Here is a 23211-nt window from a genome sequence, read left to right on the forward strand (position 1 = left end):
GCCGCAGTCCCCATCCCAAACCCCCACACCCAGAGGTTGGCAGTCGGGCTGTCAGTATTATCCTGAGCTGGAGCTCAACATGCAGAGGAACTCATCCCTTTGAGCTGGTCTGGGGTCCCACGATACCCAGCAACCATCCCAGACTTGGGAGAAAAACAACTCGCAGAGCAAGGCAGGAGGGGAGAAAGGACAGGGAACAGCTCCAGGCTGCCTTGGCTCAACACCACTCACTGCAAGAGAGAGTTCACGGCCGAGGGTGGCACAGGGCAGGGATTCAAGGATCCTGAAAGCCAGCCGAGAGCTCCGGAGCTACCAGAGGGCCTTCTCCCTCCAGAGCTGCTAACAGCAGCACACTGCACACAATGCACTTTTGTCTGAGAAAGAGCAGCATGAACTCAGCACTGTGAAACCCATCCCGCGCGTGAGCCTCTCGCTCAGGGCACCCTCTCTGGCTCTCCCACAGCCACTCCTGCAACTCGGGGAGCTCAGAGAGGATCTGCAGTGCTGGAAAATGCTTGTGCTTCAGACTTCCGTGCTTTGCCCTCCTGTTCCCCCACTTCGCACGCTGCAGCTGTAAAGCGCTTTGAGATGACCACATCAAGTGGGTTTTGGTTAAGCAATAAATGCCAGAAGCATGCAACAAACGTAAAACAAATTCTCCCCAAGCCCGGGAAATCTTCCTGTCGTGCTGCAACTGCAAATGAAACCCGCTTGGCTTGGGCCCAGAGCGGGACTGCTTGGGGATGATTAATGCTTGCAGTCAGGAGCAAACGCGCTGCTTCAAATCTAACGCCGGGCCAATGAGCAATAAATCAGCCCCACCTTGCTCTGCAATGCTGCTCCCTCGTGCTGCTGGCAGGACAGGAACAAAGGCTGAGCTGTGAATGGGAGCGTGGGGAGAAGAAGAACGCAGCAGGGCATGAGGGACCATACTTTGGGGTATAATCATTGCATCCACCCTGCCAGCCCCCCTCTGATGTCACTCACGCTCATTGGTCTCAGTGGAGTAGGGAACTTTTGTTCCATGACAACACTCATCTGAGCAGAAGCCCAAGTTCTTGCCAGAGAAATGCCTATTTCAACCACCGCTTACTAAAACGGGGGAGTTACAACCAAGGAAAGTGCTTGGAAATAGAAACTGTTCCAATGGGATGCACCAGTTCTGTTGGTGCCAGGCTAGGAAGCACAGAGGAGGTACCATGCCTCTGGACGGATCAGGAAGAAGATGTCAGGGGATGCTTCTAGATCAGCATCCAGCACTTGGGAGTTGGAGAATCTACCGCCATATGCTCATGTTAAGTGGTCTAAAGTGACCTAGGAATGATGGCCTTGAGAAGTAATGAGCAGCTTGGGAGCTCTAGGATCTGAAGCTCCCTGCAGTAGCTGAACCTCCTCAGTCTCTGGCTCTGCAAGGTGTACAGATGTTGGAAAGCCTCGTGGCACAGCACAAAGGACGGACTCAAATCATCCACTCAAGCTGCTGCTCATGCTAACCCCATGAATCTGGTGGCTCAGGGCTTGCTAGCACTCCTGCCCTGCTGCAGGTAGAAGGGATCCGCCAGGCCAGGGAGCAGGAAGGGGAAAGAAAAGCCAACCTTGCCAAAAAGGAGGAGAAGAGTTGAGCTGAGTGCCAGGCAGCACTGACAGCCAGCCCTGGTCTGCCTGCACTCACCCGCTGATGATCTCCTTGTTCTCAGCCCGGATGAAGTGCTCTTTCTCTGGCGTTAGGATGCATAAGGAGAATTTCTGCCCTGTGCGGCTCTCCCCGTCCACCACATCCGTGCACTGGTTCATGTTGATGGTGCCCTGTGGGAGCGTCGTCGGCTGCAAGGGGAAGGAAAAAGGGGATACGTGAGAAGACAGGAGCAGATGGGCACAGTGCCTTAAACCTCTCCAGGTGGACACCAGGATTCTACACACCCAGTGCTCTGTCCACAAGCAGAGCTCTGCCCACTGAAGTTAGTGAAACATGGAGATTGGGAACATCTCTCCCAGGCAGCCACTGGGATGCTCTAAAGGGTCAAGGCATGGAGGGGACCTCATTTAGCCGATAGGTTCGGAAGGCATGGTGTCACCTCCTGGTCCCCCTGCCCTAAGGGGATGCAGTTAAGCAAGATGAGTGGTGGCCTTCCCAGCCCAAGGGGACACAGAGGGACTTAGATCAGTGTCACTGCTGACAAGAGCTGACAGGTCCATCTGGAGCAGCACCAGCTCATCCGATTTACAGTGGCAATGCCTCATCCCTGCTGTCCCCATCCCCAGCTGCTGTGCCCTGCTGCCAGATATGGTGACACAGGGGTCCCCCTCACCACGGCAGCTCTTTGCAGGCCAGCATGAGCCCCAGATGAGTTAGCAGAGGGACCCCTCTGAGTTGCACATAGCACCAAAGGAGCACCCCACACGGCCCACGACCACCTCTGTGCCCCAGCAAAGCCCCCTCTCGTCTTCCAGATGGCCAGGCCAACAGGGAGATGAGTTTTTGGCAGATGCTGGTAAGATTTTTACCATGGAAACAGGCTCCAGCAAATCACACCCAAGAGCAGCGTGCAAAGAAGAGGTGAGCAGGGAGAGCTGCAAAAGCCCCATCCTACAACCCAGAGAATTCAGCTGGTCTCACTGAGACCCCTGCCCTGGCTTATCCATATGCAGATATGGGAAACATCCCAGTTTCACCAGGAGCTTTCCCCATGGCTGTGCCCCCAAACGGGTCAAGGAGGGAGTGTGAGCACCCCACACAGGGAGCTGAGGTGCTGGTGCCCCCACGCCGCATGTCAATGGGACCAACTTTACATCAGGGACATCAAAACCTCTTATTTTTGGTTGTGAAAACCAACATCAGCATCCAGAAATCCTGCAGGGGGAAGGGGAAGAAAAGCCAAGCACAGCCCAGAAGGTCTCCAGCTCAGCCCCCCCTGCTCACTGCCACGGGAAGTCAACTCCTAAGAGGATTTTTTGTCTTAGACAACAAAAATAAAACCCTGCTTTCCGGTAGCTATAAAAACCCTACGGAAAACTTTCTCCCAGCTCCAAGTGGAGTCTTAGAAACGTTTTTGTCTCCCTTGCCTTCAGCTGTGCCAAGGCCTCCAGGACCATGAACTCTGCATGGCCGCATGGGTCCAACCCCTTCCCCACCCACAGCCTTTATGCATAGGGAACACAGCCAGCACAGGGGGGAAAAGGGGCTGGGGATGGCTCTAGGAGGCACCCCTGCACCTCACAGCTCTGGGCAGGAGATGGAACCTGACAGACAAGCAGCCTGGCTCGCTTGGGATTTAAATCCCTTTACATCTGTTTATTTCCTTCTTCGCTGCTGACGCAGGCACTTTGAAACCAAGTGAGATGCAAATGCTGCAAGGTGGAAGCATGCACCAAAGCAAATGGCACCAAGAGCACAGTGAGGACGTGGCCCCTTGGGCAAAGACAGAGCTCTGCTGCAGCACCTGGGGAGCATCCGAAAGGAAGCCCTAAATTCTCTGCTATGGGGAGCAAACCCAAGAGGCTTTGCACTCTGCTCATGTATCCACTGGAACTGGTGATGCTCAGAGCCAGACCATGCCCAGCCCCAGCACCCCAACACGGCAAACTTGTGTACCACACACTCTACCTCCTTCCCATGGTGTGTGAGGAATGAATATGGAGGGGAACAGAACAGAAAGGAGAGAAAGAGGGAGCAGAAGCCCCTTAGGAGCCCTGCAGAAGAAATCCCAGCCTTGGGGGCACAGCGCCCGTGCCCACGCCATGCTCCCAGGCTGTTACACAACGTCAACTTGGTGAAATCTGGAACATAACCTTTAAAGAAAGGCGATGGGGCAGGGGGAGGAGGAAACCAAACAAAAGAGACATTTTACTTTCTGCCAAGAACCAGGAGGGGAAAAAAAAAAAAGAAAGAAAGAAAGAAAGAAAGAAAAAAAAAGAACAAAAAAAACTACCATTTGTCTATCTCGCATGGCAGGCTGGTTGCCTTGGCACCAGGGTCTGGCCAGCCTGGAGGGAAGATGGGGGCTGATTGCTCCCCACGGTCCTGCTCCTCTGTCTGGCCCCAATGTGGCACAGGAAGGGTTCTGGTGTGGGTTTGCACTGCTCAGGCTCCCAGCACTGCCCCAGATTAGCAGTGAGTTGGGCACGCCTGAGGAAGAGCATCCAGGCTGCCTCCATAAATGCTTCTTGACAAATGTTAATTCTCTGAGCTAAAATATTCATGAGGGTGGCTGCCGAGGAGCAGGCTGTTCATCCACAGCGCTCTTAAGTGCTCTGCAAAGGGAGCTGCTAAAAGCATTTGCCTGTCCCTGGTGCTCAGCCCCATGCTCAGGGTGGGAAATGAGCAGGACACGGTGTGGGATGGAGCAAGGCACAAAGCATCGCATGCTTCCTGCACAGAATGCTATCAATGTGGCCACAATGCAAGCAGAGTTCTGCTGCGGGAGGATTTTATTACACTTATAGATCATCTAGCAGGCAGAGAATCCTGGATTTACACCAAGGCGGATGAAAATGACCTCTCCAAGCACTGCACAGGATGCATGGGAGCAGCCATCCGTCAAAAGAGCAAAGGTTGTGCTCTCCCTCCTGCACCTCCCTGCACTCAGGAGCGCTGCCCATCCTCTGCTGCTCCCAGCCACCAGCAGGTGGGCAAGTATCTGCTTTCAGCCACCTATGCACACCTTTCTCACCTGCAGCCTGCCCCTATGGGCAGATACTGCTCATGGAAACTGCTGAGAAACCTCAGCAGGCTCAGATCCCTGAGGTCCCCCCCTCAAGGAACATGCTCAAAGCTCAGAGGATGAATGTGCACACCTTGTGCACGCGTGTCCCTGCACACCAGGCCCCTGTACAACACTTTCAGAGATACAACAATTTCAGCTCTGCTTTCACCCGGCGGAAAGAATTTTCTTCCTCCCCCCCAACCCTGGAGCAGTTTGGGGAGGGGGCACAGCACAGGGATAGGGCAGGAGAGTTCAGCCAGGGGCCACTTCTCTACGGAACCGGTGTTTACGTCCACCGACAGCGAGTCTAAACACAGAGCAAGGCAATGAGCCGGCTGTGAGCACCCCCGGGCTCCTCACCCACCCGGTGCCATGCACCGACCCCACAGGCACCCAGGCAGAGTGCTGGGGACCACACATCCCCTCCACATCCCCATCCCCAGTGGGCGCCTGCCTGGGGAGCGAGTGCCGGAGCCGAGTGGGAGGCTGGAGCTGGCTTGTCCTGGCCTTATAAGGCGATTCTTGCGCTGTGCATGCAGCTCCCAGCTGCTCCCCACCCCAAAGCGGGGTCTGGAGCTGGCAGCCAGCTCCTCGCCTGCCTCCTTCCTGTTAACCTCTTTCCTGCTGAAGAGCCTCCGAAGGGTCACGCATGGCTGGGATGGCTGCAGCCTGTCCCTGCAGGCCACACGAGTGTCAGCACAGGGAGGGATGGTCGGTGAATGTCCCTTACCCACCCGGGATGGTCACCAGGTGGTCACCCACGTCTCCATCTCCAACCCTGCTGGAAGGGAAGAAGATGCAGAGAGCACTGACACCATGCTGAGGACAAAAGTGTGGTCTCAGCTGGGCTGTGGGTTGAGTGGAAACTCCGAGCTTCCTGCGGTGGCCTTTCACGAACCAGAACTTCATGGAGCAAACCAAACGGCAGCCAAACTCCCCATGCCACAGCCCTGCCAACACAATCCCATCTTTACGCCCCACTCCTCTCACGACACGGATGCACGATGACAGCAATCAGAGTTTCAAATGCAAAATGTCCTCCCCACCCTTTGGAGAAGGAGTGGGGGAGGGCAGGATACCGATCCGACCCCATCTGTGTGCAGCTGCCAGCATGGCATCTCCCTGCAGCAAAGGCACCCAGTCAAAAGGGAAGGAACTATCTGTGGTATTCAATGGGCTGTCACGGCAATCAGCCCAACAGCAGAAACCCAGTGAGACTGCTCCCCAGGACCCAACAACACAGCAGGGGATGAGGAGCTTGGAAGAGAGGAACGCAGCTGTTTTGGGGGGTGGGAGGAAAAGGTGGATTCCATCTGCATTTGGCAAACTGCGCTTTAAATTGTACAGTTCCACACTGGTCACGTCAACTCTACCATGAGGGAGCTTCAGGTTGCCATGACAGGGATGTAGGGCCATGAGGAAGCTGCAGGCCGCTGCCATGATGGATAGGAGCCCTTGCAAGCACCCAGAAGTAGAAAAACTGGGAAGGGGCCACTGCTCAGTTTGATCATGATCCTTAAGGAAGCTACAAAAAGGTGCAAAAGGCACTTCACTGAAAAGAGAATCACTGCCTGGGAAACAGCTTAGGAAATGAACCCAGGTGAAGTTTACTTGCTGCTTGGTTTTGGAGCCAGCCTTCTTGCCGAGCAGGAAAATCACTGCAGCTGGTGTAGGCTCCGATGTCATTTAGAGCAACAAGTACTGCTAGTATGATTCCCAATGTCTTCTTCTAGGGGCACACTCACCGTGGCCTAAAGGCTCGAGATGCCACCAGGCAGCACAGAGACGTGCAGAGGCACACAGACCAGGCTGAGACAGCCAGCCACAGGGGTGACAGGACTAGGGGAAGCTCAGGCAGGAGGAGAGAGGGGTTCTGAGGGTTGGCCACGCAGGGATCCATTCCCCAGGGCCACATCTCTCCTTGGGACATTGCCACAGGGCTCTGCAGGTGTCTCATCACAAGGACAGACCTGCAGAAACCTGGCACCAGCCCTACACATCACCCCACTGCACGTGGCACCAGGGCAGGAATGCTGAGCAACTTGGAAAGATCAAGGCTAGGAATTTGGGAGCTTTTTGTCTTCCCTGAACCGCCAAGGATGGACACGGCCAAGGTAAGAGCTGCCCAAGGAAAGCAGCACAGCCAATTCAAGTCCCCAGATGTTTCTGAAGCAAATCCATCTCCCTTCCAGCCTAGAGGGGCTGAAGGGACAAATCTCCCGGTCTGCAGCTGGTGTGTTCTCCCACACCTCACCAGCCACACAGTGCATGATTTCCCCCAAGCCCTCACCTTCATCGAGGACCATCAAGTATGGTATGAGCATCACCAATTGCAAACAAGCCTAAAACAGCCCCTAGAGATCAACAGCCCCGGATCTGTTGGAAGCTGAGGCAGCTCCCACAGGCACAGATGCTCCAGTGGAAGTTGTTGAATACTGCCAAATTAGCCTGGAAAGCTCATTACTCCCCAGTGCTCTTCTTATGAGCTCTGCAGAACTTCCTGCTGGGCTGGGAATACCACAGGGCTGGGCTCCCAGGGCTCGGGGGTCTCCAGCTGGAGCTGCAAAGTGGGAGTGGGCCAAAGAGCAGAGAAGCGATCCAGTGCTGGTACAGGGAAAGGACATGAGCCCAGGGAGGTTTCTTCAATCCCCCTGCCTCAGCCTGCACACCGCATCAACAGCCATGACAGCAAAACGTCCCCTTCCTGCACACATCTGCTCAGTCCATAATCCTCGCTGTCCTTCCCCTAATGGGAAAGCAGCCAGAAAAGCAAACCAAACCCCTAATTATATCCCAGTAGCTCCCCAGCACCCTGGCAAATTTTATTGATGGAGTTGCAACAGGGCTGATGAAATGAAGAGGAAAGGGCTGAGGCGCTCCAAAATCCCACCCTTTCTCCCCAGCTGCAGCATCACAAAAGGGGGAAATCCTGCACAAGTGGAGGGTGCTTGGGACACATCCAAAATCCACGTGCATGCCAGGGACCCCACCATCAATGTGGCAAAGGGAACACTCAACATCAACACTTGGGGACCCAGTAGGGAGCAGGAGCAGGGTGCAGTCTGTGGCCCACAGGCAATGCATGGCCATGAAATACCCTTGGCAGCCCAGCAGAGAGGTGGCAGTGTGCAAGGCACACTGCTGTACGTGCAGGCAAAGAACCCAGATCCTGCTGGAAGGTTAGGGATGATGCTGGGGCTGTGCACGTGATTACCTGCAGTAATTATACCTTGCAGTATGTGTAGCCAGCTGCTCTATCCTTCTGCCTGCCCGCAGCCAGACAAGCAACTGCAGGGAAGAGTCCTTTCTGCAGCTCTGAAGAGACAGAGCCTAACAGAAAGATCTTGCAGAATATTTAATAGCAAATGTACATTCACACAACTACCATGTCTGGCATGTACAAGCAGTGTTTTGGTTTTTTTTTCCCCTGCTTTACCTATGTTGCAGCCTACAGTAACTCAGGTAGCAAGGAGTCATACACCCTGCCTGGGAATTCTTATTTTTCCTCATAAATGCCTCCAACAGCACTGAGCAGCAGCAGAAGACCTCAGCAAAACCTCTGTTCTGAATAACGCTGTGCAAAGCTGCTTCTGCTTTCTAAACCTCACCAAGACCTCAGCTCGTCTCCACACAAGTTTTAACCTGACCACGTCCCTTCTACACAGACTGATGAATAATGCATGGCCAGGGTAAACCAGAAATCTCATATTCGCTAATCGTTACCATAACAGAGAAGCAAGGGCTGCAAATAAGTGATTTATTAACCCCAAACAGTGCTGCTGCTTCAACAGAGCGCACACCTCGACTCCAAAACCACCAGAGGAAAGTCTGCTCCTGACCCACAGCTCGGCCCCGCTGAGCCCCCCGCTCACACCACACCTCCCACCCCCAGGAGCGAGGTTGGAGGCAGCCTTCCTCCTCCTCTTCCTCCTCCTTTTCCTCCTTGGGGGCCACCACAAGGATGAGTGGTGGTGGGAAGCCCACACCCCCACGCTCGCCCGCAGCTCTGGCCGCTTTCTCAGGCATTCCAAAATTTGGCCAGAGCCTCTTTTTGCAGCACTCCCCCCTCCGCCCCATCCCAAACCCTCAGCTGGACGCCGGCCTAATTGACTATTTATTTATTTCTGCATTTTCCCAGCTCTCTGCACACACGGGCGCAGGGTGGGGGGGATGCTGAGCCTGGCTCCCAAAGCAAACCCCCTTCCTCCCCCCAAAAACAAAACAAAAACCACAGAGGCACGGGGTTGGGCCCCCCCCCCCATCCCAAAGTTCCCTTGAAGATGAGATGAAGCCAGGAAGGGGGGGTGGGGGCACAGGAAAGGGGGATGCCGGCAGCACTGCCCACCCCTTTGCTTTGTGCACACGCGCTCAGGGAAATTAAAAATAGCTGTGTCCAAAGAGTGGCTGCGAGCCCCACAAAGAGCATGTTGAGCAGAGGCAGCTGCAAGCTATTTGCTGCCCCCGGTAATCAGCAGCTCGGCTTGCTGAGCCCCCCCTGGCCCCTGCCTCCCCTGCCAGAAGCTGCTGCTGCTTCTCTCCAATCCACATATGTCATGTCAGCAGGCACCGAATGCAGGATCTCTTTGGAAAAGAAATAATAATAATAATAATAATAATAATAATAGTAATAATAATAATGAAGCTTGCTTTGATTTTCAGAGCAGCTTTGCCTTGTTAGAGACACATCCCCTCGGAGCTGTCACACAGCTGGCTGTATCCCACTGGAGCAGGTCAGGGTGCCCCATGCCACCAGCAGAGCGGGACCCTCGCTGAGGACCCTCGCTGAGGCTGCTGGGTGCCACTTCTCCAAGGGAGTACTTCAATGCAGCTCAATGCAATACTTCTGGGAAAACAGATGCTTGAGTCCAGAGCCACCCAACACACAGCCCAGGGCATCCTGGTGGTCCTTGAGGACCTCAGCTGGTGGCCCTGGTGGGACTAGAGGAATTATGGCAGCCCTGCAGTGCGAGCAGCTGGCCCAGGGCTCTGTCACAGCCAATGCATTCCACAGCATCAAACAGCAGTGGGACAAAAACATGATGCTACCACTTCCTAGGGTTATGTTTTCCCAGTAAGCTGGGATGGCTAATTCATTAAAAGGTGAGGGACAGGGCTTAAAATATAGCTTTGTTTGGGAAGGCACTGAAATGCACCTTCCCAAAGGCTTCACCGTTTGTTTCTTCATTGCCATTCAACAAAAAAAGCATCTGAAGCAATTGCCAGCAGTAAACCCCAGTGCTCCCATCTGCTGGCTGTCCCCAGTGCAGTGGGACCAGACGAAAGCCAGGTTGGAGGCCAGCAGGGATGCAAGGGGTGGGGATACGTGAGGGTAACTGTGTGCTCCGCAATTAGCTGTGTCATTCCACATCAGCTCTGACATCTCTCCTACTAAATGCCACCAGAGGCAGGTTTGATTCCTGCACTGACATTTAGCAGCACATCACGACTTGTCTTCCACCCAGCTCCTGCTGTCAGGCTGGAGGCCACAGTGTGAAGCCCTGACCGCCCTAAGTCACAAAAAAAAACCCCAACTCTGCTCTGTGCCCATATCGTTCCATCTCCCAAAAACTACACAGAGGGGATTTAAAATCAAGCCCGTTTCCCTTGCTGCTCTTGCATGTCTCTTCTAAATGAACTGATTTGCTAGCTCTCAAGACACAGAGGAGCAGAACAAAAAGTAAAAAGGACAGAGCCACTTGAAGCTGGGCTCATTTCTCATCCTCAGAGCCATTCCAGCTCTGCAGAAGACAATAAGCACTGCATTGTTTCCAGGAAGGAAGCACCTGGGCCAGGTCATCAAAGCTGCAAGCTAATGAGGAGGTCACTGGCTGCATCCTGCTCTCCCAGCTCCACATTTCTGCTAACTCTCCAAACCTCCCACCCTTCTGTTCGGTCCCAGCTCAGGCCTGGCTTCAGCAGGTAGCTCCTGGTAGCTTCCAGCCTTTTCTCCCAAAAAACAATGCTGGGCATTAAACACAACGTCAACCAAAGACCTCTGAGCTTTATTGGGACCACCACCCATCTCTACACCTCCTGCAGAGCCTTTGTGAGAATCACAGAATGACTGGGTTGGAAGGGACCTTAAAGATCACCCAATTCCAACCGTGGGCTGGCTGCCTCCACCAGCCAGGCTGCCCAGGGCCCCATCCATGGCCGTGGGCACCACCAGGGATGGGCACCCATCACTCTGGGCAGCAGTGCCACGTGTTCTGACAAGGCTGCTCTTGATCTTTGCATCCCAACATCACTGATCCCTTCTTTTCCCAACAAATCCTGGAGGAGAACAGATTGCTCCTCCTGGATCCTCCCAACACTTCCCCATTTCTAAAGCAACCCTTTTCACATAAGCACTCAACATCCCTACACAGCACCTTTCCCCCACCCCCCAAATGCATTATCTCCCTTTCTCTTCCCACCACTGCTGCCCATCTCGCAGCTGCTTTGCTCCTCTCCCTTTTCGTCTCAGCTTGTTGAAATCCGAAACGCGCTCTGATCCCAGCCAAAAGCTCTTCATGCCGAACAGAAACTGAAAGTCTCCAAGATCTGGCGAGCAGAGGCAGCAGCAAAACCGTGTCTGAGGGGGGAAAAGCCGCATGCAAAGGGAGCATGGGCTCACCCAACCCTGTGCTCGTCGGCGGAGGGGGCAGGGCAAGCCTGGAACTGCTTCAATGGCAAAAAAACGGGTGGAAAAAAAGTAAGGACGGAGGGGCCAGGATGTTGAAGGTTCGTTTTTTAATCCCTGCCAATGAATTTCCATTCCATGCCAAGACTGAAGTAAAGCGCTTTGATCTAACGAGGAGGAAAAAAACACACGCAGACTCTCTTGGCTTCTCAGAATATTGGTGACAAAGGAGGGGGAGCGAGGACGAAAGTGATCATGGCACAGATCTGCTGAGGGTGACATTTTTAAATGTGCCCCTTTACTTCTGAAGAAAGAAAAATCGGGGTGTGCTGGGGAGGTGGTCGATTAGGAAATAGTAATTACACGCAGCTACGCATCACCATGTTTGGACACCCCTCCTGCTTGGGTCCCTCTCTGCCACCAGGCTGAGTTCTCCCACCCACAGCTCCTGTGCAGGCTCCTAGGGGCAGAGAGCTGCAGGGTTCCAGCTGTGACCCCAATCCCTCCCATGCTGGGGATGTGCACAAGGAACCATGCCCATTGGTCCTCCGGCCCACCCAGGAGATGCTCTCACCTTGGCATTACCCACAGTCCCAGACAGGGGTAGGACTGAGACCACTGCCCACCCCGTGCTGCCTTTCCACCACGCCATTCCCATGCAGCAGGACTCTATTAATAGACCTACAGCTAATTATAGGCAGCAGTCATTGCAACAGAAGGGGGTAAACGCTCTGCAACCAGACTGCACTTGCTGTTGGATGCTGTCCACACTCCACCCCCCTCTGACAAAAGGTGCTGGGATGAGGCTGCTGGGACAGAACCATGGCATGGGTTCCTGCTCCTCCCCTCAGGTACCAGCAGCCCCAGGTCGGGGCAGGACTATGGGCTGAGGGCTTCAGGCTATCTGAAACCAAAGAGGGCAAGGTATCAAAGTTCTGCACTCCTCCTGGGTGCCTCTTTCACCTCCAGAACAATGCCTTTGGTGCATTTGGCTTAGCTTAATTCCTGGAGCTTCTTGGTCCTTTAACTTCAAACTATGGGGAAATAATTCACAAAGGGGAAAGTGGGGAACGCAGCTCATGGGACCACAGCGCAAGCAACCAAGAGGCTGTTCAGCATGGAATGCAACACTGAGCAAACCCTGAGCACCCAGCCTCTGCCGAGGGGAGTGAGGAATGCGTGCAGGTTGGAGCAGGCTCAGCTTCCCTAGGGCTCAGAGGAGCTGGGAGCAGCCTGCTGGCACGCTGCTGCACGCCGGGACTGGGGCTGGAGGGGAAGGAGATGGGCACACACAGGGACTCATTCCCCCTGCGGGGTCCTGGTGAGCCCCGTGTGCACTGATGCTGGAGCACAGAGAGCGGGGTGCTCGGGGCTGGGTGCTTTTTATGGGTGCATTGCAACTGTTTGGGTCAGTTGTAAAAACAGCATGCAGCAGCCTGGGGCTGCAAACTAGAAAAAGGAGGAGGAAAAAAAAGCAAAAAAAGAGGAAAGAAAAAAAAACACCAAAAAACAAACAGCCCCAGTCCAGCCAGTGGCTCAGCAGGGGACTGCAGTGCCAAAGCAGACTTCTTAGACCTCTCTGCTTCCAAACCGGTGCCTTCCCCGCATGCACGCCCTGTCCCACTGATGGGATTTGGGCAGTATTTGGGGCTCCTGGTGCACAGAGGAGATTCTGGGCACTTGGCCCATCCCAATGCCTGTGGCATCTGCCCTGTGTGCACCCCTGGGTGATCCCCAGAGCTTCCCTCAATCCCAGCAGTGAGCTGTGGGATCCCAGCATAGCCCTCTGCCCTGCTCCCACTTACAGAGCGGTGGCTCATTAGCTGCTGACCCCAGCTCAGAACCAGATGTGCCCTTTGCTGATGGTCAGGGGGAGGAAGAGGAGGCCAGCGCTGCCAATGGGGAGCTCAGCCCCAACCCCCTGCATCCCACGCCTTCCTCCCCTCCTCATTTTCAATAAAGCAGAAATCGCCAAACCCACACAATTAATGTCTAACAGGTTCAGGGCAGAGCAATTCAATCCACCTCCTGGGAGGTCCCTGCCCAGCTGCCGCCCAGCTCCCAGCACGCTGCCGTGTCCCCCCACCACGGGACCTCCAGGAGCACAGTGAGGGGAATCATTCCTGCAATGGAGATCCCTCCCTGAGCAAAACAGCAGCACCTCCCTGGGAGAAGCCCTGGTTCTGCTCTGGAGCCATAGGCACAGGTGAGATCTTGAGGACAAACCAGTGTCCCCCCACAGTTCCAGCCCAAGGTGGGGGGCAGGAATGGAGCTCAGTCTTTGCATCCCACATAGGATCTCTGACCTGCACACGGCCATTCCCCATTACTCAGTCACCCCTGACTGCTGCTGTGGAGTCACAGAATCATCAAGATTGGAAAAGACCCCTAAGATCAGGTCCGACCATCGACCCATCCCCACCATGACACCAAACCATGTCCCTCAGTGCCACATTTCCACGGTTCTGGAACACCTCCAGGGACAGTGACTCCACCACCTCCACAGGCAGCAGTTCCAATGCCTGCCTTCAGAGAAGACATTTTTCCTAACATCCAACCTGAGCCTCCCTTGATATGGTGGAAGAGGGTCCCAAACCCATCAGAACCACGACATCATTTGAGCTACACACTGGGAACCGCCATAGGGGAACCTACAGCACACACCAGAGCAAAGCAAATGCAGAAAGCACCTGGGGAAGCTGATGCTCTCAGTCACAAGGGACAGCAAGAGGTGATACTGCTGTAACATTCTGGGTCTCACCCCAAGGGAATCAGCTCCTCCCTGCATAGCTCTGGCACTGGCAGTGCAATGCTGCCCTGGCGTGGGGCACACTGTGGGCAGGGATGCTCCAGTGCCACGGGCATTAGCAGAGCCAGCACAGGGACGTGATGTGCAGAAAGGTCAGGGGGGTATTTTTACACCATGTGTCAGACCCCTGCTCCCCAGGGGAGCAGCTCCATCTCCTCCATCAAAGGCCATGGTGAGGATACTCCCTGCCCTCCTCCTGTGATGCCCAGTGCAAGGAGCCAGCAGGAGAGGTAACGCTCCCCTCACACACCCTTTCTGCTGTTTTTTTTCCCCCCACTTTTTTTCCCTTCCAGGCAGCCCAAGGGAGCTGCACAATGCTCCCCCAGCCCTCAGCACACCCTGCAGTGACATTCTCCTGCATCACGGGGACACGAGTGCACAGAATGGGGCTGAGGCACTGCCTGCTGCTCCTGCCCAGGGGCAGCAGTGCCATGGGCAGTCATGATGGGATGCAATACAGCAAAAAAACCCACAAACATCATATTTCCCAACTCTCTCCTCAAGGCATTTCTCTGCACTTTGTTTGTAGAACACCAAACAGCAGCCCAGCACAGGTTGCTGTCGCACTACAAATGCATCAAAAGCCTCCTCAGCTCTGAATGGAGATGTTTAAATTATTTACGGGACTTGGAGCAACTCCAAGAAAAAATACAAACAAACAAACAACAGAAGGCGTTGCTCTGGAGAAGCGCCCTGCACTCCTACACCTCACCCCACGTGCATGCACGCCCTGCACCCCAGTGCACCCGGCTCCACGAGCCTCTCACCCAGGAGCACCCCAGCACTCAGGATCAGGCTGTGCTGTGCCAAACCCCATGCAACCTGCTGCGTGCTTCATTTTGCCAACAGGCAGCCACAGGTGGGCACAGCAGGGCTGACCCTCCTCAGGCTCAGCAGCCTACCTGGCAGCTCGTAATGGATAGAAGAGCTGCTTTCCTTCCTCCCTCCCTCATTTTGCTCCCAGAGCACTGGGGGCAGACACGGCTCCCAGGAAGGATGAGCAGCACGAAGGCGTTCCGCGTTCCGCCTGACCTACTTTACACCAGCACCACACACAGCCTCCTCCCCAGGCACAGCCATGGTGATCCTCCACCACCAAACCCTCCCCAGCACCAAGCAGCAGGATGAGAAGGAGCTGGGGGGGGAACCTGAGGATCAGCACTCCACACCAGTGCCAGATCTGTCAGCAGCACATTCCCACTGCTAGTTTATACCAAAACTGAGCCCTCCAACACGTGGGCTTGGCCATCCAGCTCCACGGGACACCACAGGACATCGGCCTGGTGCCATGCTCCGGGAGCAGCACCAACACTGCAGGTTCCCACCAGCAGCAACGCCGTGGCCACGCAGCACTCACCATCTCGTCGAGGGCGTAGCGCAGCAACCCGTGCTCGTAGAGGATGAAGAACCGGCGCTGCCATTTCTGCAAGAGAAGACAGTAAAGGGAGTCATGGCAGTGCCAGCCCACAAAGCTGGGGTCACAACGCAGGACATCCCCCAGCAGAGCTCCAGCATGATGCAGAGCCCCCCCCAGCCCCCTCTCAGCATGGCCATGCGCACCAGATCGGAGCCCCGATCTGCCTGGAAAGGGCCTTTCTGTGCGTGCCAGCCTGTTTGCAGCCCAGAGTAAAAACTGGTTGAGCAGGCTGAAATTTGAAAGAGGAAAAAAAAAAAAAAAAATCACAGATTCATAGCCCCAGTGCAGCAATTCTTATCTTGTTTTTCTCAGCCCTTCAGGCAAAGTCCAAGGTGCTCAGGGACAGCAAAACCACTGAGGTTCCAGTGAACCACAGTCCCATGTCCCCATGAGCCATGACTCCCAATAACGCCTGGGCTGAACCCAGAATCCAGTAAGGGGGGAGAGATTTTTACTGGTGGCAGCAATGGGAGCCTCCAGCTGCAGGACAGGGCAGGGATGTAGAGGATGCTCCAACTCTGCTCACATGGTTGCAGTGCTGCAAGGCTCGAGCTCTAGCAGCAACCCATTTGGGCAGCTGAGCATCGAGGTACCAAAACATAACAGCAGCCAGCAGTAACTTCACACTGCTTGAATGCAGCAGGCTCTGCGGTGCTCCAGCCCAGCAAACTGCACACCCAGCAGAAAGAAGCCTGCAGCAGGAAACCTCCCTGTCTTGCACAAGGGGATGGGTGCAGCGTCATCGCCTCGTCCTGTCCCACCCCCTCAACACCCACAGGGTGTCCCTTACCCGAGAGCGATGGACAGGATTGTCAAAGTCCGTTCCTTCAGGGGCCAGCAGCAGCCAGCCACCGTAAATGGGTTTGGCCTGAAAGAAAAGAGCAGAGAGGGATCAGCTGGAGCTGCCACACCAGGACGGGGCAAAGAACTCCACGTTCCCACCACCTCTTGAAACACTCTGGTTAAGCTGTTCGCTTTCATTCTTCTCCTTTTTATTATTATTATTTTTTCCCTTAAATCAGTGTCCAACGCAGTACCTCCCTGAGATCCCTCCTGCCAGTTGCTGTGGTTTTGTAATGCTAAAGAAAAAAATTAAAAAAAAAAATAGTTTCCCCTCTGGAAAAATCCCTGTGAACAATAGAAGAAACTGCCTATGCACCAAAAACAGCCAAACGCGTGGAGTACCAAGCAAGCAAAGTGGGAACAAACCAGATAAGCAGTCCTTTCACTCCTTGTAAAGTGGGAAGTAATAACACAATCCCTTAAAGCCCACAGCCCCTTTCGGGGTGGCATCTCCTGGAGCATCACCTGCACCAAATGGCCCCGATGGCACTGCTGCCCCCAGCCCTGCAGGGACTCACAGACCCCACACCACCCCCTGCCCACTCTGCCCCACAGCACAGCCCCACCCAGCCGTGCTGTGACACCACCCAGCCCTGTGCCCACACTGGGACTTTGGAGCTGGGAGGAAAAAAAAGCAAAATTGCGAAATATTGAGTAACTCAAGGTGAGTCTGTGCTTGTAGGAATGGGGCACAGGGGCACGGAGCTCCCCATGAAAAGCACACATGTTGAGTCCGTTCTGGAGGTGCTATCATGGCCAAGAAGGAAGAAAAGGATGGAGGAAGCAGCACACAGCGTCTCCAACATCACCACCACAGCACCGAGCCCTCCTTTGTCCCCCATGTCCCCCTCCAACCCCTCAGAGCCACCTCCACAAGCAAACCCCACTGTACCAGACCCATACACAGGGATGAAATAACCCCATACCATCACCACTGGGGTCAGAACCCCTCCTGGTCTCACCCAGCCCCACCAAATCCATTTTGCCACAGCCTTTTCCAGCACCTAAAATACACAGCCTTAACACAGCACAATTGGAAGACCAATTGCAGATACCAGAACCAAAACAGCCACAAGGTACAAGTTAGCACCCAGCGCATGGGCAGCCCAGCTCTGTCCCCCGCAGAGAAACGGTTTTTAAAGCCAAACCCAAACAAACTGCTGCCAAAAGCGGTGCCCGGAGAGGCACAAATAGAAGGATGTGAGCACACACTGTGCCCAGAATAAATCCACTGCACCTGCATTGGGTTAAAATAAGGTCCGTGGGCACGGCTCAGAGCGAGACTTCCCTATCTGAGCAGATCCAGAGAGCAACGTTGCAGCAATCCTAGTATTCCTGGGGTGGGCAGAAGACCAGAGCCGGTTTCTCCAGTGATGAAGCCAATGGGCAGGGGGTGCCGAAGGAGCCACCCGGCCGTGAAGAGGGGCACACAGGGATGGTGCTGTGCCGGGTGGGAGCCCCACAGCCCCGTGGGACCGGCAGAGCTGACTCAGGCAGCAACGCCCCGGCGTCACCGCGCCGCTTCCGGTCGCACCTCTGCGGCACACCCAGGTACCCATCCCGCCCCCCACCCTGCCTGGCCCTGCTTAGCTTCACAGCCCGGTGGGGTGCCTGCTGTGCCCATCCCCTGCTCTTGGTTACCCACACCCTGCCCCAGCCACTGAGTCCGTCTGTCCTTCTGCTCCATGGGGACGCACAGCTTCTGAGCACAGCTCCTGGATCGGGGTAACAAAAAACCCTCACACATCCCCAGAGATGCGGGGCAGTGCCAGGTCACTCCTTTCCAATGGGCAGCACAGGGCCCTGGAACGGGGCTGTGTGCACGTGGCATGGGGACGAGGTTTGGTGGCACGGGGACGAGGTTTGGTGGCACGGTGGGGATGGCTCAGCAGTTGGACGTGGTGTTCTGAGAAGTCTTCTCCAACATTAATGACTCTGTGATTCGATTTTATGATTCTGTGACAGCACGTGGAGCTGGGTGATGGGGCCAGACACAGGCTGGCACCATGAGGATATTGCTGCCCCAGGCACAGCTGAACCATCAGCCCCAGCCCACACAGATGCACACATCTCCCCTAAAACCAAACAGCAGTAGCCTTCGTGGAGGCAAAAGCAACCCAATGAGTCGGGCACCGACTACAAGATCCCTGTTTGTTGCCTCCTTTCCTGGCACAGCTCAAGAGGTCAGCACCACCAACCTCAAATAGGGAACCTGGGCACCTGCAGCTCTGCACAGCTCATCTGTCTCTGTGGGCAAGCTGGAATGGGGAAGATGTCACAGCATTGGGGTGAGAAAGAGGCATGACAGCGAAGCAGGCTGCCCTCCCTTTAGCACTGCTCGCAAGAATGGATTGGTGCTGCTTTATGCTCTGCCTGCTGCCAGGGGATGCAGCAAGGACCACAAAGCCCTGCAGCACTCAGCCCATGGGAGTCAGCCCTCAGTAGCAACCCCACAAGTGGTGGCAGCTAGGTATGCAGGCACAGCAGCGTGCAGCCTCTCCCACAAAACCATATCTGCACAGCACAGCTACAGGGTGGGGGAAAGAACCCTGCAAACCCGGCCCAGGCATACGGCCGTGCCCTGCAGCAGCACTCCCCCAGCACTGAGCAGCAGCAGCTCCGAGTGCAGGAGCGGGGATTTATCGCTTCCTTGGGTGCCACAGCAGATAAGGAGCGGCGCCGTGCAGACCAACAGCAGTGTGTAAACTTGCAAAGGGGCCAGGGCTCCCCGATGTAGGATTGCAGGGCATGGGGCGCCGGGCATTGCCCTGCTCCCAAATTCCTGCTGGCAGCAGCAGCTGGCGCAGGCAGCTTTGACATTTGCAGAGAACCTTCCTCTGTTCGGCTCAAACCATTAATGAATGACAGGCAGATTTTTGCAGCGTGATACAGCGGGGGCTGCTTTCCAGGAACAAGGGGGCTTCTCCTCCCACACTGAGTAGGGGGTGGAGGTGAAAGCATGCCCAGGATACAACCCCTCCCCTGCTGCCCTGCAGCAACACGCAGAGCAGGGACTTGGGGTCACACAGCCCCATAGGTGCAAGACAATGCACTGGGGCCAGCACACTGCGCCAGCCCCACTCATCCCCAGGGACATGAGCCCTCTGCCCGCACAGCTGCATCAACACAAGGCCCTAAAGCAAAGTTCTGGTGCTCACACAGCCAGCAGTGGGGCACCCGAAGCTGCCACTTCCCATCTGGCTGTTTGGTGTCCAGAACAGAAGGAAAGAAATAATGTCTAAAGGAGGGCCGTGAAAATACTCAAACTCGCTGCTGGGGATGGTGGTGGGAAAAGTCTGCGAGTGCCACGTTCCTGCTGGGTGGTCCTTGGGATGCCCATGCCAAAAATAAGGGCAGTAAGACACGGGGAGCTGGGATGGCATCCTCGAGTTCCTGCTCTGTGCCAGTCCTGTGCCCCCAAGGGAGAATTAAAGCGACAGAGTTGCGTTCTGCTCTCCTCCCATCCAGACCAAGTGTGATGCTGAAGACAATTCCCATCGTGGGGCTTCATTTTCCCTACAGACTACAGGAGCTGAGGGGGTCCAGGTTCCAATGCACCCCACCAGGAAGCTGAGAAACTCCAAAATGGGGATCATAGGGAACGAGGCAGCACTACGCACTGAGATCAGGGCTGCAGCTCACGCCGGGGGGAGCACAGCAACCCCCACCCATGTTTTCCCATGGCACCCACGGGGCCGCCCCGCACTGCACCGAAACCCACACAAACAACTCGTGAACAGAGCAGGATTTGGGACTTAGAGCCCAGCGGCCCTTTGAAGCCCGATTACCGGGAGCTGCAGCTAATCCTGGGCTGGGGGCTGCCCTTGGGGCACCAATCCCAACCCACCAATACCGCCAAAGGTTTGCGATGGGTCGCCAACTGGCAGCGGGGCTCCCGGCACTCGCGTGGGGATTAAAAGTCACAGTGATCACCAAAATAGTAATAATAATAATAAAATCAATAGAAGTGGGGATGGGGAGCTGTGCCATGCTGTCACACCGGGTGCCTGGAGCCCACCACACACGGGTGCTCACAGCAGAGCACAGACCCCAAAGCGCCGCTGGAAGCAGCGGGGCCGCGGCTGCGTGCATCACACGCTCCGGAGCCTCCATCTTATCGGGGAGCGGTGGGATCGTTCTGCCCAGGCTGCGGGGGAGAAGCTGAGTGAGATCGCAACACTTCCCCCAATGAAAGCCCCAAAGCTGGGCACAGATCTGATCCCCGGGGTGACCCTGATCTCTGGAACCACCCCCCCTTTCGGACCTCCCAGGACAAAGCAAGAGACCGGGGGCCTCTCCCCCAATCCCCTGCACTCTCTGCTGCAGGCGGCAGCGTGCAGCGCTGTGGCTCCCCCTCCTAAAAGCAACATGATGGCAGTGGAACCCCATGAAGGGACAACCAGATCGTGGGGTCTCACCCCATTCACCCCCAAGGACGCTCCTTTGTCTGGGCATGGCCGCCCGCCCCTTCCCGCACACAGCACGGCATTTTTTCCAGTTACATTTTTTCCATATTAGCCCTCAGATTTCATTATGTGGTGTCCCGTCCCCCCCCCCCCGCCCCCAGCGAGCACAGCAATATGTCTGATCTCATTGCCATAATAGGATTGGGAGCAGAGATGGCAGCCCCTACCCCAGCACAGTGCCGGACGGGGGCAGCGTGGGGCTGCATCCCCCCTCCCACCCACCCCAACCCCCCCCATAGGGCTGGGTGCTGCCCCACGGGGGTGTGCAAAGGCTCTGAGGAGGAAAAGGAGGAGGAGGAGGAAGGCCCATTTCTCCCTCCACAACCCAAAAACCTAGAGCCACCTTCTGCCCTCTCCATAGGAAATCCGGGGTGTTATAGGGCAGGGTGCTGTGACCAGAGGATCCAGGGGGGCTGTGCTGGTTACACCCCAACATGGACATGGACCCAGAGGGGGCAAAGGGCTCCCATGGGACCTGCATTTATCCATGGGGCCACTGGATCCCCACTGGATCTTCAGACAGATTATGGGAGCAAGGATCAGCCATGGAGTGCCTGAACCTCCCCCCCTCCCCAAGGGATCCATGGGCCCCAGCACACTTATGGGTTCAGCAGGCGCCTGCGACCCATAACAGCCCGTGTTGTTGTTGGGAGCACCAATGGGGCATCATGCTATCGACGAGACCCCCAGAGATCCCAGAGGACCCTCTGCTAACTATGAGGCCAGCACAAAGAGATCTTATGTTATCCGTACAATCCCAAGCTATCTATGGGGCCACTCAGCCCCATGGGATGTTATGCTATCAGTAGGATCCTGAGCTATGTATGGGGCCACCAGGTACTCACAGGACCCTATGCTATTTGTAGGATCCTGATTTATCCACAGGGCCTGGAAGAACCTATGGAACTCCATGCTGTCCATAGGAACCCCGGCTATACCCTGGGGGCCAAGAGGCACCCACAGAACTCTATACAATCCATTGGATCCTGAGCCACTGTGGGGCCACCAAGCACCAATGGAACGCTATGCTACCCATAGGATCCTAAACTATCCACAGGGTTACCAGGCACCTATGGGACCGTATGGCATCCATAGGATCCCACGCTACCTATGGGGCTACCAATCACCTCAGGGACCTTATCCTGTCCATAGGGCCCTGAGCCATCAAGTACCTACAGGACCCTAAGAACCGTATGGTGAGCAATCTATAGGACCACCAGGCACACACAGGACCCGACGCTACCCACAGGACCCCGAGCTACCCACAGGGCCACCAAGCACCTATGGGACCCTCTGCTGCCCATAGGGCCACCAAACACCCACAAGACCCTGTGATACCCACAGCTCCCACAGCCACCGCAGGGCACTCGGGGGTCAGAAGCGACAGGACAAATGGCGGATTTGTTGGGGGGGAGGGGGGAAAGAAAGGATTTGGGGACCGGTCCCACCTGGTTGAGATCCTCGTCGTTGAGCAGGTGGGACTCGCGGGGCTTGAAGCAGTTCTGGCACTTGCTCTTGTTGAAGATGTTGGCCTGGAACTTCCTGCACGGGTTGTCCTTGGCGGCCATGGCGCGCCCCGCGCCGCTCCGCGTCCGCTCAGCGCCCCGCGGAGCGCCCGCACCGCCGCACCGCCACCACCGCGCCCATCGCGGGCCGCGGCCTGCGCGGAGAGCCGGGCTCGGCGGGAGAGCGGAGATCCGAAGGAGGAATTCGAGCAACAACAACAAAAAGAATCGAAACCGCCGCCGCCACCAGCAACAAAAACACTCGGGATGTGAGGGTGGGGGAGGGGGGGGGAAATCGAGAAAAAAAATGATGAACAACAACCACAAAAATCGGAAATAAAAATAATAACAACAACAACAGAAAAAGAGGGGATTAAAAAAGCAGGGGCACGGCGCTCAGCGGACGCGCGGGGCCGAGCGGAGCGGGGCGGGGCTGCGGGCGGGCGGGGCCGCGCGGAGCGGAGCGGCGCGGAACGGAGCGGGGCCGACGCTGCGCTGCCCCCAAAGTTTCCACCTCCGGAGCCAGCGGGAAGGAGGCGGTGCCACAGCGCTGACGGACGGCGGTTCTCACCAATAGCGGAGGGAAGACGACGGTAACAAAAGGCCGTCGCAGCCAATGGGTCGCAAGGAGAGGGGAGGGCGCGGCGCGTCGCCTGTGGGCTCCTCCTCTCCCGGCCGGCCGTGGGGGAGGGTGGGGTGCTGACAGCTGGGGGCGGGGCCGGGCCTCGCTGGGGGGGGGGGGGCGGTGTGGGGCCCTGCGCTGTGCGTGGAGTTGCGCGCTGCCCCCCGCCGGGCGCGACCACCCTTGCAAAGGACCGCCTTCACGCACTGAATCCATCTCCGCCC

General features: G+C 56.0%; 1 protein-coding gene across 12 annotated transcripts in view; it reads right to left on the reverse strand.

Moving 5' to 3' along the window:
- MPRIP (myosin phosphatase Rho interacting protein) overlaps positions 1-22802 on the reverse strand; it is a 58532-nt gene extending 35730 nt beyond the window's left edge. For 6 of the 12 annotated variants that reach the window (XM_052680560.1, XM_052680555.1, XM_052680553.1 and 3 more), the window contains exons 1-4: positions 16761-16859; positions 16342-16419; positions 15492-15557; positions 1673-1824 (exon numbers count right to left, since the gene is read on the reverse strand). In XM_052680560.1, the coding sequence (XP_052536520.1) occupies positions 1673-1824; positions 15492-15557; positions 16342-16419; positions 16761-16856 (392 nt within the window). In that variant the 5' untranslated portion in view covers positions 16857-16859. Of the gene's footprint in view, positions 1-1672; positions 1825-15491; positions 15558-16341; positions 16420-16760; positions 16860-17631; positions 17874-22308 lie in introns of those variants that run through there. The other 6 variants (XM_052680558.1, XM_052680559.1, XM_052680562.1 and 3 more) reach the window with 5 other exon arrangements.
- Positions 22803-23211: the final 409 nt, after the last annotated feature.

The sequence above is a fragment of the Tympanuchus pallidicinctus genome, unplaced genomic scaffold (assembly GCF_026119805.1).
Source record: "Tympanuchus pallidicinctus isolate F22 unplaced genomic scaffold, pur_lepc_1.0 scaffold18, whole genome shotgun sequence".
Classification (NCBI taxonomy): domain Eukaryota; kingdom Metazoa; phylum Chordata; class Aves; order Galliformes; family Phasianidae; genus Tympanuchus; species Tympanuchus pallidicinctus.